The following is an 18,093-nucleotide window of genomic DNA, read 5'->3' on the forward strand; positions in this document are numbered from 1 at the left end:
ACAAGAACCAATGGTGTTTAACTTTATAACAAATTAATAACAAACCTAGTAATTCATTTCTAATACTCCAATACTAATTAATTTCTGCAATTTAAATATTTGTATTCAAATTTGGCACTTGCTACAAGAAACACATGAATCAAGTGTTTACCATTACTAATAACAAACCTGGAGATTAATTAGTAATACTCCATACTAATAATTAATATTTCATTTGTGCAATTTTAATATTTGCATATTCAAATGTGGCACTTGTAACCAATTACGAGAAACAAGAGATAGTGTTTACCATTACTAAAATCAGACCTAGTGATTATCAGCAGTGTTGGGGGTAACGCATTACAAGTAACGCGAGTTACGTAATAATATTACTTTTCTCAAGTAACTAGAATTACTTTTTAATTTACAAGAAAATATCTGAGTTACATTTTTCCCATTTATTGACTGTGTGAACATGCTGTTACTGTAGTTCTAGAATAAATGTGAATGCGCATTAATTCATCCCACTCACAAAAAAACGATTTAGTATTCATCAACATGAATTAAAACCATGAAATGCAAACTCAGAATATGACGCAAACATCCAATAATTAAATATGTTAAACATTACAAATGTATCTAATCCCATTTTATTAACCAATGTCTTTGCTTCTGACCTTTGATGATCCAGTTCAACCATATTAATAAGCAAAAATTATTTTAGATAATCTAACAATTGTGCTTCATTGTTTTTTTATTGCTGAAGAGTGTTGAACCTTCTTCTCCTGCGTTCTACTTTACAGACGTGAATTTACTTTTCCTTCAGCCTGAGGTTTATTCATTACACTTTTTGTTGTGAAAGGGCTTTTACATTTGCTATAATTAGAGCTTCATATTTAAAAAGTAACGCAAAAGTAATGCCAAAAGTAACGTAACGCATTACTTTCCATAAAAAGTAGCTAAGTAACGTAATTAGTTACTTTTTTAGGGAATAATGCAATATTGTAATGCATTACTTTTAAAAGTAACTTTCCCCAACACTGATTATTAGTAATACTCCAAAATTAGTCATTAATATTTAATTTGTGCAGCTTTAATATTTGCAAATCGTGACCAGTTGCAAGGTACACAACAACCAATAGCGAGTGAAACATCCTGCTAAAAAACTCTGTTTATGTTTCATGGAACAGAGAAAATAATACAGGATTTAAAAGATATTTAAATTTTTGGATGAACTTTGTGATCAGAAATTGATGCACATTTTGGCGAGTATGTCTCATGTTGCATAAACGTGTTTTCATCCGCATCCTCCCGTGATGAATGTTGATGTTGTACCTGTTCTGGTGGTGTGTGTGTGAAAACAGCACAAAGCCACACGCACGGTTTCACAGACAGCACCGCTGAGAGCTCACAGAGCGGCTTAGCACTCCTTTAAGGACCAAAAATAAGCTTTTAAAATACTGAACAAAATCTGAAGCTCAGATAAAGGCTCGGGGGAGAAAACACTTCGCCGAGAAGCAAATCGATGCGCCCAAGCATGTTTAAGCCCTGCAGATGTGCACAAACAGAGAACAAAGGCCAGGCTTCCTAAGGATCCTACAGACCTCGCCAGTCTGACTTTACTTGTCAGATTCAGCACACTTGTGCATCGTACATAGAGAGACATTTCTTGAAATCGGTGCATATTATAAATATGTCCTCTGCACACGGCGCTGTTAGAGAGGGCAAAAGGATGAGCCTAGATTGAGCGGTGTTGCTGTTGTCATGGTTACTGCTGGTGGCGTTTGGCTTTTTATCATTAGACGGGCTGTGCAGGGCAGAGAGTGATTGAAGGGCTCAGGCTTCCAGACGGCCTAAAGGTTTAATGCGGAGCACAAATTGAAATCTGTAGGAGTTAGCAACACTCTCTCTGCAGCGTTTGCTGCCTCATTAACCCTTCATGCACGCATTTACCATATATGCTAAGATACAAAAAGATAGTATACTGCTTAAAGGAACAGCACATCCAAAATGAAAATGGTCAACCTCATGTCAGGCCAAATCTTTATGCTGTTATTATAGAAAACTGTCATTACTTTAAAAAAAAAATTTAATTGTTGGTGAACTATTCCTTTAAAGTAACAATTACAGAGGTGAAGTGTTATATTATATTATTATATTTTGTTATATTATATTGCTTTATTATATATTACACTATATATAAAAATTACTGCTTTATGATGCATTCATATTTTATATAATAAAATATTTTAATATTTAATGTTAAAAAAAGTGTGTATACTGATTTCAGTTGCAACATTTATATATTGCATTATATTATATTATAAAAAATTGCTGCAATAACGGACAATATACTATTTTATATTTGTGCATTTGTATTATATTTTTAATTTATAATGTGAAAAGGCAGTGTGTGTATAGCTTTACAATGCTATTTGACTTATATTATTTTATTATACATTATGCTTTATCAATTAGTTAATTTGTGTTATAATTAGTGCTGTCAAACGATTAATCGCGATTAATCACAATGCGCACACATACAGTATATATTTTGAAAATATTTACACGTATATACATTTATATTATTATATTTTAAAAATATATTTAATACATAAACATAACATAGCATGTGTTTGTATTTATAGATACATAATAAATCTACACAGTACATACTCATATGTTACATATGTTATGTAAACAAAAACTTTTATTTTGGATGCGATTAATCGTTTGATATTATTTTGTTTATAATAAAACACTATAAAATAATATATTCTTTTGACAGGTTTTTTTGAGCTATAAATTACATATCATATACAGATATCACAGATATTGACATATCTTCCTCCGAAGTGGTGTTTGGTCTTCAATGGGAATGGAAATAACCTTGATGACATCTAGAAAGTAGGAAAACAGGGATCCAAAATCCCTAAGGGACACAGAGAAACCTTTTTTCAAGGGTTTGTTCTTTTTTTGGACTGAGATCCTTGTCAAATCTGGTTAAATCTACAGAACCTGATGGACACATGTTGTTATGAAACAGTTAATGTCTCGATCATGCAGTGGATATATTCTACATATTGCTTAGAATCAGGCAGGTAGCTAAAAATGATTCAGTGTTTATTTTTGCATGTCTCACTTCATAGCAAATGCCAAGCACAGGCAACAGACGTTGCACAAATAAACAGTAATCTTCAAAAATAGTTAGATGAGACAAATCCAAATCCAAAATCGTTAGTTTTTAACTAAGCTAACAATATGTGACATTTTCTGAAAAACACAAAACCAGGTATGTTTAAAAGTACTGAGGATTGATTTTGTGTAGTAGTGTTTTTGTACAGTGTTGTCTATTTATCTACTTATATTTCTTTTCTTGCTCCTCGCCAGATGTTTTTGAAGCAGGTTTCAGCTCAGTACGAGTATGTTAGAAGAGTCCTGGCCTATCAGCAGCATGCACCTTGAGGGGCCGCCAACCTGAGGCTAAATACAATTACCACTTCACTCAAGTGGCCCTTGAGGGGAATATGCACCAATTGAAAAGAAGGGGACTTCTAAAGAAACAGGTATGTGTTAAAAATGGTATTTATCGACATGTAGCACATTTTCATAAAATGAATCTACGCCAAGGGCCTTGATAAAACAGAATGCAGCCTTTCAAATAAACTAACAAGGCAATCTATAGTATGAAGATCTAATTATAATACAGATAATAAAATCAGTTTTAATAATAATTAATAATAAAAAAACCTGTTCACTTACTTTATATGGTGAAAACTGTAATAAATCTAATGTGAGATTTCATGTAATTAGACATTGAAAATGCTGCCAGTTTTTGACCAGTAATTCTCCAGATTTTTTCAACAGTATTCAAAAAGGCATCACAAGGCAACATCAAAAGAGCAAAAATTTGTATTTACAGTAAATCTGTGAGAAGCAAAGAAATTTCACACACACAATCATCTCCTGATCCAGATCACTGAGTTAGTGAATCAGTGAACTCAGCAACTGAACAGAACCTCAGAGTTGTGAACGAATCATTTTGTGAACCACAAGTTTATCCATTGAAAAGATTCAACTTAAAAGAGCAAACTGTTCACAAGTTATACTGTTAAAACTCTCAGAAAAAAAGGTACAAAAGTTGTCACTGGGACAGTACCTTTTCAAAATGTACTCTTTTGTTTCTTATAGGTACTAATATGTACACTTTAGGTGTACTAGTAATGTACTTTACGGTAACAATAAATACTTATTAGGTACTTCCCCAGTGACAACTTTTGTACATGTACTCTAAGACTGTATACTACTTTTGGTGCATTTGTGCCCTTTTTAACCTTTAAATCTAAAATGAAAGCTAACTGTAATTGCATAAAAAACTAACATGTATCCATTAAGATAATAATTCTTTAAATACATCTCTATTTATAATAACCTTTCTGTGTCCTATACAGTTGTGATTAAGACGTGATGGGGCAAAACTAAGAATTTGCAGACTAATCAGGAAATCTTTACATAAAGTAACACAAATATTCTACTAGGAGGTTATTTGATTGAAACAGGATTGAAAAATCAACACTACGATCTACTGGCTTCACATTTTGCAATATCCCTGATCTTGCTCACGACGCCTCAGCTGTCGCACTGGTAATTTATGTGCAACAAACCAAAAGGATAATCAGCGTTTTGAAATTGGACAGAGGGAGGAAGAGAGATAATACCTTTGAGGATGAAATTCATCAATAACCAATTAGCCTCATCCTGGAAAACCCATGCAACCTGTCGTTTCAACAAAATTTGAAAAAAAAACCCAGATCGGTTCCTTTATAACCGATGCGAGTAGCAAATATGGCCTTGTTTGAACCAACTGCCCTTACATCCCACAATGCTCTGGGCCTCATTGTACCTGCAATAACAGGATAACTGGAATATGCCACAGATCTGCCATGCAGGCTTCTGTCGCCTGGCAACCGACTGGCTGAATCGATTTTGCCTGCTTTATTATTGTTTTTTTGGCAATCTGCATTTCCTTTGGTTAATGCTCATGATCATTTCTTTTTAATTCATTAGGAAAGTAGCAGCTTTATGGATGCGCAGCTATCAGATATCCTGTTAATTAGGACGCTGTCTGTTTCATAACGAGAGGAAATAAGGTGGCAGTTTCCTCCAGTGGCATCAGTATTTCCAGCGCCTGGCTCTGATAGGCAACAGGAACGCTTCTCTCGAAACACTGAGCCATTGGCAAGCCTCATCAGCCAGCCAATTGAGAGGAAATAATTCAACATGGCTGCTGTTTTTGGCAGATTATAACTGGATGATCATAAAACACTGTCTCCCTTCCACGGAGCTAAATATGGCCTCAGCTATTTTAGAGTGAAAAATCAGATGGCAGAAAGTCAAAGAAATGCTGAAGCTTTAAAATATAATGTACTCTGTGTCCAGATAATATATGCAAACACAGCAGGGGGGAGGGGGGTTCAGGCAGGTGAAGGGCCAAAGGAAATGGCAGTCTCTTTGAAGTAAAACATGGGACAGAGCTTACGCTGGTTCCAATCAAGCTCAAGAGACCATAATAAGCTGATCAAGGACTGTAAGGATGATTCACATCATCATCTTAACATAACAGGATGGTCCTGTCTGGAAAAAGAGATGTACTTGCAAACCACACAATATCTACGAAACTGGGTCACAACCACTTTGCTCTCAAAAAGCATTTGCACAAAACCTCCACTACATGCATTTGGTCTAAAGTTTTAACTAAAGACCTGTCAATCAATTAGATTTATAACTTAATTAATTATATGATTTATTAATTAACCAACTCCATAAGAACTAAATGCAATTAACTAACTGAACTATATGTATTCATCAATTGCAGCTTGCTCCAACTGTATTTTATTATATTACATCGTATTATATATTAATGTTAATAATAAAAATACTACTAATCCACACAATGTTAAAAATATGAACATCATAACAGGAATCCAATATATTAAACCATTGTTTTAATAATTAATTGTAAATTAACATTAAATTGACAGCCCTAGAATAATTGTGTCATTTTTTGGTCTGAATTTGCAGTTAATGGTGTGAACAAAATGAAATCAATGCAATGTAATATGCAATTTGTGCAATGTACAAACTATGTGTGTCATCCCTCTGCTGTTTGCTCCCTGTTTTGTTCTTGAGTATTAAAATCATTGATTCACAAACTACACTACAGTCCAAATATTAGCATAATATTGTTTTATGTTTTTGAAAGAAGGCTGCATTTATTTGATCAAAATACTGTAAAAACAGTAATAGTTGTAAAGGAAACATTACAATTTCAAATTACTGTTTTCTATTTTATTGTATTCTAAAATGTAATGTATTCCTGTGATGCAAAGCTGAATTTTCAGCATCATTACTCCAGTCTTCAGTGTCACATGATCCCTCAGAAATCATCCTAATATGCCGATTTGCTGCTCAAGAAACATTTCTTATTATCAATGATGTAAAAAGTTCCGCCGCTTAATATTTTCCTGGAAACCGTGATGAATAGAAAAGTGCACAGCATGTATTTGAATTAGAAACCATTTGAAAATGTATAAATGCCTTTACTGTAACATTTTATCAGTTTAATGCATCCTTACTGAATAAAAGTAATTCTGCTCCCAAACTGAACGATAGTGTATAAGCACAATGGATAAGTAGAGAATCCTGGAGTTAATCTTTTAAAACATTTGAGACAGACACCTGTAGTACACCAGATGACTGTTTTCTTTTCTCATCCCCAGACAACAGTGATGGCAGCGCATGGCATGATGAGTCAATCTTTATTCTGAGTCCATGCTGCGAAAGCTGAAGAGTTGCTGCCACAAACAACATCTTATCCAGTCAAACAGAGGCAGAATGCAAGATACACACTGTTGCTCAGCACTCAGCCGACTGATTCATTCTCCTAGCAGGACGGCTTTCATCACCAGATGTACAAACACTGAAAAAGGCCTTTAACCATTACTGTGTTCAGTGAACTGATAAGCTTATCTTTAGTGGGACTGCAATTACAGTATTGTCAGATGATACTGGCCACTAATAACTGCTCCTATTGCTGCATAGCCACAATAAAGATTGAAAAGCAGAAATATAAAAGCTCTAATGTTCTGATAGCAGAAGACAATTAAACAATGAGTGAGCTAAAAGGCTTCCTTCCTGATGACACTACTAGTAATGGATTGATTGGTAGACAGACTGTGAAGGGTGAAGACTAGTTACAGAAATATCTACTCAAAGGGTTTGAATTCAGTTATTGTGTCACATTGTAAACCATTTCCAGCCAAGGCTGCAAGAGAAAGAATGGAATGCTGGAAAACCATATTAATTAATGGAGTTCGTTCATGGCGACTGAAAATGCCTTTTGATAAGTCTTTTGTTCGTAGCTGCGTGTTTTTAACAAAGGCTTAGATAAAAGCATATTTGATATGCAGACAAGTGTTTGAAAAGCGCTCTCGGTAGAAAGGAAATGAAAAAGGAGTGAATGGGGGGGGGGGGGGGGGGGGGGGGGGACTTCAATGATCTAGATGAAACTAACAATTTATTTTGTTTATGTGAAAAACAATGATGAAATAAAACGCAGGCGAAGAGATACATGTTCCGGGCAACTGAATTCATAGGATGGATAATATGATATATGTACAAGCTTTTAAACTTGTAATAATGCACCAAACAGAATCTAAAAGAAGCACATGTGTTATGTGGTATCCACCTACCTCCACTATTGTGATCTTGGCTGCCTTGCACATGGGCTGGTTGAAGTTCCGTGCTGTTTTCCTGATAAAAAGTACATGATCAACATTAAAGTCTGTAAAACTGACTTTAAATCTCCAGAGCTGAGGTGAAATGTTATATATGAAAGACTGAAATGATCTTTCCTCTGTTTACGAGGCACTGATGATGAAATCTAGTGAAACAAGCCAGAATGACAAGCTCTAAAAATCGGTTTTACTATTGTCAAAAACACCTATTATCAACTCATCATCCATAGTGGTGCCATGCTAAAATATTTTAACCAAAGCAGACCAAGAGTACATTCATTTTTAATGGAAAAGGAAACAGTGCACCCTTGTGGTAAAACAAAACGCTGAACAAAATTATGTAACATTGGGAATGTAAAATATTTTCAAATACAACATAAGACCAACTCAATATACCACACACAGCTGTTTTTATAACACTAATTCTATCATTTTAATATGACAAAATGCTTTTTGTGTTTTTACTTTAACATTTTATAACATTTGTTAATGCATTTTATACATAATACCATTCAAAAGTTGAGTCAATAAGATTTTTTTAATACTTGGAAAAAAAAAAAACAGAATCTTGCAAGAATTAATTCAATTGATCAAATGTGACAATAACGACTTTTGCACACATTGTTAAAAAAAAGGCTGAATAAATGCTGTTCTTCTGAACTTTCTATTCATCAAAGTATAATAAAAAATGCATGATGATTTTCACAAAAATATAAGTAGCTTTAACTATTTTCAACATTTCAACATTGATCAGCATATTAGAATGATTTCTGAATGATCATGTGACACTGAAGACTGGAGTAATGATGCTGAAAATTCAGCTTTACCATCAGGAATAAATTACATTTTTAAATATGTTACAATTAGAAAAGTTATTTTACATTGTAATAATATTTCACAATATAACTTTTTTTTTTTGAGTAAATAAATGCAGCTTTGTTAAGCAGACATCCTTTGAATGGTAATGCATTTAAAAAGAATATTTAAAAACATCACTATTATATTTTTTTATGTATTTTAGTACTATTTTTAGAACATTATTCTCTGTGGGTTGTATAATGAATAAAATGACTGGGTTAGAAATTACAGTCATTTTAATAGTTAGCCTTGTCTACTGTGTTTAAAATTTAATCTAAAATAAGGTACTGTTTATGTCTACTTTTTACAAAAGAGTCTCATGTGGCCTTCCCTTCAGGGAAATAGTCTGTGGGATTGTGCTAAATTAAATCAGAAAGGTGAGAGAAAATAGCTATTTACAGGTTTGGCCAAAACACCAACCACATCAGTGAACATGTGACACTGTACAGCTAAGGAAAGCAACTTCTAGTCTATTTGAACTAGGGCTGAACAACCTGAGAAAAACAAATAGACACTTGTACCTGAAGATGACATTCCCAGCTTTGTCTGCTTTCCAGGCTTTGACCAGCGCAAAGTCGCCCGTGATGGATTTTTCCATGATGTAGTGCCGGCCATTAAATTCACGCACCTGAAACACGACATACAGTAGAAATCGATATATATATCTTATATCTGTTTTTACTGATCAAACTTCATCTGCAGAGACATCAGCTGTATTATTGTATCACTCAGTAAGACTGGAATATAAAAGCAGCAGCTCTGACCTCTCTGGGTTCACTTGCGATGGCAATGGTGCCGTCCTTGTTGTATTTGATAGGCGAGCCTCCCTCTTGGATGAGTGTGCCATAGCCTGTGGCAGTGAAGAAGGCAGGCACACCTGCGCCTCCGGCCCTAATCCGCTCTGCTAGCGTGCCCTGCCAACAAACACAGTACAATGGGTGAAACAAAATTCACCTGATTGGATTTATTTGGAAGAATGGTACAATAAAATCTTTAGCATACATATACTTGGCAATAAACTTGCCATTGAGAACAAAGGGAAAGTGTTTATTCTGAAGGTTTGGGTAAAGGATGGTCTCACCTGTGGGGTCAATTCCACCTCCAGCTCACCACTGAGATACTGCCTCTCAAACTCCACGTTCTCCCCCACATATGACGAGATCATACGCTTGATCTGTTTGGTCCGAAGGAGCAGGCCCAGGCCAAAGTCATCCACTCTGCGTAAACCATAAAGAAAATTAAAAAAATACACCTTACTATGTCCTTATGCCATAAATTTCAAACCAATACATAACTAATTTCTGTTATCATCTTCTATTATTTGCCTTAAGAACACAACATAACTGTAAAAATGATCATTCTCCATTGACAACTATTCAAAAGCAACCATGTCAAATAAATAGTCAGAAATGGTCTAGATATTTTTCTTTGTTTGCTACCTTTGACATCATAGATCTAGTAAAGAGAATGATGTGTGCGGTCGCAACATCACAATGTCATTGTCTCAAATGTTTTAGGTCTCTTATGCTAACCGAGGCTGCTTTTATGTGCTCAGAAACCCTGTGGAACAGTATTATAATGTAAAATATCTGTTTTCTATTGTAATATATTTCAAAATATTTATTCCTTCCTGTGATGCAAAGCTGAATTTTCAACAGCCATTACTCCAGTCTTTAGTGTCACACGATCGTTCAGAAATCATTCTAATATGCTGATTCTGTGCTCAATTACATTTCATATTATTGTCAATGTAAAATAAAAGAAAAAATAAAAGATGAAATTAAACTTTTGAAAAGTAGGTTTGAATCTATGGTTGAAATCTCTCCAGATAGTTAGACACAATGCCCTCAGATACGGTCTTAACTACAAACCCATAAATACACATTTCCAAAAAAAAGCAATGTCCAATTTAGGTTGAACTATTGTTGGAAAAGTAGCACTTATTGCCTAAACAGGTCTAAATCCAGTGTCCACTGGCCATTCTATAACAAACCGATCGTTAAAATTCTAAACACGTAGAGAATACTGAGACAAAGGCCGCACAACTCATTTTTACAGCAAGAAAACATGAAACATTTTACAGATCTGTCAGACCTCCTCAGTTTGGTGTGTGCGGTGGCTTGGCACAGTTACAGAAGCAGTGACTCAAAACTGATTTAGTCACTCATTAACTAATGGCATGACTTACTGAGACTTGAAACGCACTGACGTATAAAAATGTTGGCTATCCCATTTTAAAGGTAGTCAGTGCAGTAGAGCAGATCTGGACATTTTTACACTGTTAATACCAAAGGTGTTCTGGTGAAACATGAGGGGGAAATGTTTGATGAAGTTAATACAGACGTTTTATAAGCGCATGCATATTTTTAGGTTCATTCAATCAACAGGGAGCACAGACTTCATGTCACGACTCATTCACTGGACCAAGAAAGGTTGCAATTAGACACACACTGTGTCATGCCATGTTCTCATTAACTCTCTTCTAATGTGTCTTCTTCACTTTTTCTCCTGCCTGAGAAACGACAAAGGCTTCTTTAGTGCTTGAACCTAAACTAGTTTTAAGAGAAAGGAAAAAAGAAGTTGCTATCTAGGTCATATGTGCTTAGAATTTACTGAGGTAATTCCTGTACTATATAAAAAGCACAATAACTTAACTAGTGCAAGTTAATATTGAGTCACTTACATTTCAGACAATATTGACAGAAGTTACTTATTCTTATGCTTACTCTGCCAGTGGAAAAAGTTCCAAATGAAGTTAAATCAGTGCAGTGCATCTCAGTGGTGTTGTTTTGTTCTTGAATGAATCTGTTATTTTGACCAACTGTTTAAATGAATGATTCACTCAGAAAGACAGGCTGTGCATAAAATAACCCCCTATACCCGTGTACAGTGCGTTATTTGAGGGGACGGCCGTTTGTAGTGGTGTCCAAAACCAATGTTTGAATCATTCAGTCCCATAATGTACCATATTAATAACTGATGTACGCTCAACAACTAGCTGCTAATTCACATGCACTGAGGGTAGCGCCCTGAATTCCCAGAAATCGTCAACAGATGGCACACTCACCGTCCAAATTTGCTCACTTGTTTTCATTCACTCCATCAAGTAGAGTAGACTACATCAGTGGAGTAACAACAATGCAACAATCGCATGCTTTGTTCCCGAAAGAATGTGTTTTTAAATAAATCTGTGGAATGAATCATTCAGTGACATTCAGTCATAAAAACAGTCACTTTTCGCCACCTACTGGCGTAACAGTGTAACCTGCCAAAAAAGTTGAAACATCCACTCCACTATTATACAGACTGACAGTCAAACATTGAAAAGTCCCAGTACTGTAGGATCTTAAAATCAGCACTCTTGGAATACTTCTCAGCCAATTAAATTCAAGACATGGAACTAACTGTTGTATAATTATCCCTTTAACACTGCAACAGGGTTGTGGCAGCTCTTTGACACTCCAGTCTGTAACCAGATAATACACAGTGGCCAATAACTACTTCCAAACAAGTCAGCACTCCATTTCTAAGTAATGAGCAACACGTTAAAAGTATCAGCCGGGGTTGCTGATGGAAAGAAGTTGCATAGGAAACAGCGCCCTTCTGTGTGAGCTACGCATGCTAATGACAAACAACCTGCTGTGCCGCTGGTTTCACATTGCAGTCGCACTGAGAAGTCGCTCTGTGGTAGACCGAAAGAGTTTTACCACAGAGATTCAAAACTTGCAGAACAAGGTCTACAACAAGCAATGCAGTCAAGAACAGCAGGACTCAAACAGTCAGATGGGAAGGAAATAAACTTCAAGAAGGGAATCAGTCGAGAACTTTCTATTTAATACAGGACAAAACTTCCCTTGAGGGAACTCTGGAAAAAAGCCAGATGTATTGAACTAAAAGGGTACTTTTATGGGTCTTATTTAGACTTATTTAAGCCTGACTAAAATGATTAGAATGGACTTTATCACAATCTTCTACCATCTTCAGCAGCAACCCACACTGTCCTCACTCTCTAGTCACGATAGCAATAAAAAAAAAAGACCCAAAATAACATAACTGGCCCATTTTCAGAAATTACGCAATAATATATTCACAGACAACCAACCTGGGAAAATGCCAGAACAGAGAGGCCTATACATAGTGTCAAGTCTTCAGCAGTGTGGGTTGCTGCTGAACTCCCTCCCGTCCTTGCCCCCCCTCCCCTCTTTTACCCCATGCAACACTGAACTCTGACACTATGAGCCCCCCCCTCACCAACTTAAAAACTGTGACCAGCAACTGTCACTTGTGCAACATTGGACTGATCACTACCTCATCCAGCATTGACTGCAAACTACCTCTTCGGATAGTCTGATATAAGGACTGTTCTCCCTACTGACAAGCTCTTCTTGCACTACACCTATATCTGCACAGTTTTGTTTTATTTAACTGGTTTGCACTCTATCTATTCTGCCATGTGCCTTATGCCACTTTATCTCTTTTTTTTATTTTTCTACAATGTCCTCATATTGATAAGCTCTTTTTGCACTATATATATATATATACACTCTATCTATTCTGCCATGCGCCTTATGCCACTTTATCTATTTCTTTATTTTCCTACAATGTCCTCATTTGTATAGCTGTATAGTTGTATGTACATATGTTTAAACTGTATTATCTGTATTTGAACGTGTTTAATGTTAACTGTATGCACCAAGGGTCTGAGAGTAACACAATTTCAATTCTCTGTATGTATGCGCCGTACATGTGGAAGAATTGACAATAAAGCAGACTTGGCTTGACTTGACTTGAAGTCACATGTTCACAGCAGCTGCAACATAGCAGCAATAAACCAAACACCAATATCCAATAAGATAGTACATAGACTGTAACTAGACATAAAAAAAAACATTTACTCCTTCTAAGAAGGAATTTTGATCATTCAATTCCCTGTGTTCATTTTTCTGTATTTACCAGTACGCCTGGTCCTACTTGACAAATTAAACTTGTTTATCCTGTCTGAGAAAAAGGTGGTGGCTTCATCCTGGTAATCTCTTTCTATTTGTGGTCAGTTGTGCACAGATTCTCAACGTTGTTCAAGGGAGAAATTCTTGTAGCGACATCTAGAGAACAACTGTGGTTATGGAGTGGTCACTCAATGACCTCAGATGTTTATTGTTTTGGTTATTTTGCCATTTCTCCAAAGGCTCCAAATGAAAATCTCAAAATCACAGAAGCATCATTTACTGTTGGTTCTTGCCATTATATCTCAGTTTTAATACTTCAATATAAGCTGCTTCTGTTGTTTGCATGTGTCAGGAAATACAGGAGGTCTACTAGTGGAATAACAAAGTTAGTCAAATCAGTGCAATCACAGTTTTTGGCTGAGTTTAAGTTGTTGTTTACATAGCCTATAAGAAAGGCTTACCCTGCATTATTGCTGACTGCCGTCAGGCTCTTAACTCCTGTCTTCAGCAAACTGTTGATCAGATTTTCTGGAATACCGCACAGGCCAAAACCTGTGAATGAGGAAAGGATATTAAAGAATTTACAAAATGGTTGTTGTAGCTATTTAGAAAGGCTGTTGTAATGTAATATAACTAATATATACAACAATTATAATAATGTCTCATTCAAAAAATCAGTGCCATTTTTTTTTTTAAAGAATTTAATACTTTTAGCAAGGACAACTTAAATCAATTTAACCACCAGGGGTGGTGATGGCGCAGTGGATAAGACACATGCCTTTGGTGTGAGAGACCCGGGTTCGAATCCACTGTGAGACACCAATGTGTCCCTGAGCAAGACACTTAACCCCTAGTTGCTCCAGAGGCGTGCGACCTCTGACATATATAGCAATTGTAAGTCGCTTTGGATAAAAGCGTCAGCTAAATGAATAAATGTAAATGTAAATTAAAAGTGACAATAAAGTTATTACAATGTAAATAAATCAGCATTACAGAATGATATCTGATGGATCATGTGACACTGAAGACTGTAGTAATGGACTACATGCTGAATTATTTTTGAACAAATAAACACAGTCTTGCAAAAGTGACATCATTTAAAAACATTTAACGAAATATTACTGACCCCAAAACTTGTGAATGGTATTCTAGCATTAGTAATTAGACAGTAATAAGCTGACAGTTACTGATAAAGGATGAGTTGATGATAAATCATAACCCTTACCTCCCACAAGAATAGTCGCTCCATTAGGAATATCTTTGACGGCGTCTAGGGAGTCTGAATAAAATTGTCCGGACCGTTTACTTGAAGTGGAAAGGTAACAGCAACCCGTCTGCCAACAACAGGCATTTAGCAGAGTGAATGAAGTAGGCCGAACATACAAAAACAAACACTAAAGGCAACAACTTTAAAGCATTAATGAAAAATTTACACACTTGAATTCACAGTCAATGAATCTGTAAATCACTTGAAATCCTTTAAGCTTCCAGTCAATGTTCTACCTAATTTTCCATTGAAAAATTCATGTGTTTGTGCAATTCCATATAAGTAGTGATTTGAGGAATACAGCCTAGTGGAATACAATACTACATAGATCAGTGGTTGACTTTTCCATTCATGAGTGCTGTGCCTCTCATGGAATCCTAAAGCATGCATAGAAAATTGAATTCATATAAACGGCATAAGATTTATTTCCTCTGTCAACTACAACTGTTTGACCACTTTCTCATGTGCTAAATAAACCCCGGGAGTCCAGCCAAGACGTTCATTTCATTTATATCTTTATTTGTTGACACAACAGTGCATGTTTGACCTCACAAATGCTGCACCAAAGGACAAGGAGAGGAAACAGCTGAACACTTATCACTCGGCCTCAATAAATAATTCATCTGCTTCTGTTTTGTATATATGGCAGCCTTAAGCAGGATTACTAAATAATAATAAACAAAAATATTGAGTTACAGTAGTTATCTAAAGACCATAATATCTCACTCAACAAAGAAGCCATGTATGACCATTACCACTGTTATTCCTTGAAACAATCATTCAAAGGTTTCTGCTGTGACTGCATACAGTACAACCCGATGAACCTCACAGCCACATGACACTAGCATGGGACTGTGTCATAACTATATATGACTTCAAAACCTAGGCTTAGCGGTCAGGGAGAATTCCTCTCCTTGTTCTGAGGGCTAGTTATTATAGCAGTCTAGTTCACATGTTGTGATATATAATAAGCCAAAACTGGTGGGTGGAACAAAAGTGGAGGTGTGTGAGTAGGAGAGAGCAGAGTTAGGTTACTGTTAACCAAGAAATAGTGCTGGTTGTCCTAATTTTAAAAACTAGAATATTTATGGAAGTTATTGATAAAAAATCTGTGGTAGTTTATGCCTCATGACAGCATTGCTTAGTGACCATGTGTTTCCAGGTCAACAATCAAACAAATACATGAAAACAAACATGAAGCATGAAGCATCTGAAAATCAAGGTCAAAAGTATGCTGATGCTGTTTAAAGGTTTGCTGAGAGAACACAATGCAGCACAAAATGACTAGTTTCACTAGTCTCTGAAATATGCAATTAACGTTACACAAGCTTTTAACTTCAGGTGAATATATAAGCGTTGAAACACACCATTCTTTTAAACTAATGCACACACATCATATATATGATTATTTATAACCTTCTATACGATCTGCACCTTCATATATGCCATGCAATGGAAAGTGGGGCAAAAACAGAAGCACCGACACGTTCAACATCATGCAAAATTTCGGATGCACCGTCTTCTATTTTTAAACACTGACCTTGCCAACGGAGAACCGCGAGATGTTCGTCTTGATCGTCGCTGTCACGTTCCTGATGATCACACTCTCCACTCTAGATAGCGCTCTAAGAGTCGCCATGTCTGCAAATTACAGGCCTAATTTTGTGTATAGTGAATGATGGTGACAGTATGCCCTCGTTGATCTCAGATAGGCGGGGATGAAGTAAGCGAAGGAGTGTCGGGGGCTCGATTGGCTTATTTGCATTTAACCCTGTCACCACCATCTAGCGACTTCCGATTCATTCTTATGAATTCATTCTCATGAATCGCGTGATTGTTCACTGTACCAGCATGAACGATTCGTTCTGAATCTTTCAGTGGTTCCAGACTGAACAACGCAGCACAGCGCATGTCTGAGTTTCAGTGATCCATATTCTATTCTATTCTATTCTATTATTATATAGCACTCTCTATTTTAACGCTATTCTTTAAATAAAACTTGCCCTTTTAGACTTGCACTCTGCTAAATTACTAAATGTAAATGTAAATATTGTATTGTATTGTATTATATTGTATAGTATTATTTTATATTATGTTATAATTTATTATTATATTATATTATATTTACATTTAATCATTTAGCAGATGCTTTTATCCAAAGCGACTTACAAATGAGGACAATGGAAGCAATCAAAATCAACAAAAGAGCAATAATGTGCAAGTGCTAACAAGTCTCAGTTAGCTTAACGCAGTACATATAGCAAGTTTTTTTATTATATAATGAATTTAAAAAAAAAACAGATGGAATATAAAAAAAGAATTGAGCAAGCTAGTGTTAGAGGCCTTTTTTGCTTTTGTTAATTTTATAAATAAAAAGAAAACAAATAGTGTTAGTATTTTTTTTTACTAAACAGTGGTTGACAGTGGTTGAATAAAACAAGCAGTAAATGAATAGAGTGCAAAAGGGACAAGTATTTTTTTAAGAATAGAATTAGAATAGAGGGTTAAATAAAGGACTCCGCTGCTCAGACTGATTTGGGCAGGTCATTCCACCAGGAGGAAACATTTGATTTAAAAGTCCATGATAGTGATTTTGTGCCTCTGTGGGATGGCACAATAAAGTGACTTTCAATTGCAGAACTCAAGCTTCTTGATGGCACATAAGTCTGAAATAATTCATTTAGGTAAAGGGGTGCAGAGCCAGTGGTGGTTTTGTAGGCAAACATTACTGCCTTGAATTTTATGCGAGCAGCTATTGGTAGCCATTTCAAACTGATAAACAGAGGTGTGACGTGCATTCTTTTTGGCTCATTAAAAATGTATCTTGCTGCCGAGTTCTGGATTAATTGTAAAGGTTCGATAGAGCTGGCTGGAAGACCTGTCAAGAGAGCATTGCAATAGTCCAGCCTGGACAGAACAAGAGCTTGAACAAGGAATTGTGTAGCATGTTCCGAAAAAAGGGGCCTGATCTTCTTGATGTTGTCTAAAGAAAATCTGCAGGACTGGGCAGTTTTAGCAATGTGGTCTGAGAAAGTCACCATATAGTTAGAAACATCAACCATAACTCCGAACCTTGGAGTTATGGTTGATGTTTCTAACTATATGGTGAAATTGTGATGAAACAATGAGTTGATGGTACCACAAGCAGTTCTGTTTTGGCAAGGTTGAGTTGAAGGTGATGGCCTTTCATCCAGCAAGAAATGACTGTTAGACAAGCTGAGATGCAATTAGCTATCATTGGATCATC

The 18,093-nt window shown here is 35.8% G+C and overlaps 1 protein-coding gene across 2 annotated transcripts in view; it reads right to left on the reverse strand.

Moving 5' to 3' along the window:
• LOC306847824 (succinyl-CoA:3-ketoacid coenzyme A transferase 1, mitochondrial-like) overlaps positions 1-16,667 on the reverse strand; it is a 47,431-nt gene extending 30,764 nt beyond the window's left edge. Inside the window, exons 1-7 of one of the 2 annotated variants that reach the window (XM_079382005.1) lie at positions 16,387-16,667; positions 14,805-14,913; positions 14,041-14,131; positions 9,715-9,850; positions 9,398-9,547; positions 9,155-9,261; positions 7,731-7,791 (exon numbers count right to left, since the gene is read on the reverse strand). In XM_079382005.1, the coding sequence (XP_079238131.1) occupies positions 7,731-7,791; positions 9,155-9,261; positions 9,398-9,547; positions 9,715-9,850; positions 14,041-14,131; positions 14,805-14,913; positions 16,387-16,485 (753 nt within the window). In that variant the 5' untranslated portion in view covers positions 16,486-16,667. The remainder of the gene's footprint in view (positions 1-7,730; positions 7,792-9,154; positions 9,262-9,397; positions 9,548-9,714; positions 9,851-14,040; positions 14,132-14,804; positions 14,914-16,386) is intronic. The other variant, XM_079382006.1, reaches the window with a different exon arrangement.
• Between the last annotated feature and the right edge of the window lie 1,426 nt (positions 16,668-18,093).

Source organism: Barbus barbus, assembly GCF_936440315.1.
Source record: "Barbus barbus genome assembly, chromosome: 28".
In the NCBI taxonomy this organism is placed as follows: Eukaryota; Metazoa; Chordata; class Actinopteri; order Cypriniformes; family Cyprinidae; genus Barbus; species Barbus barbus.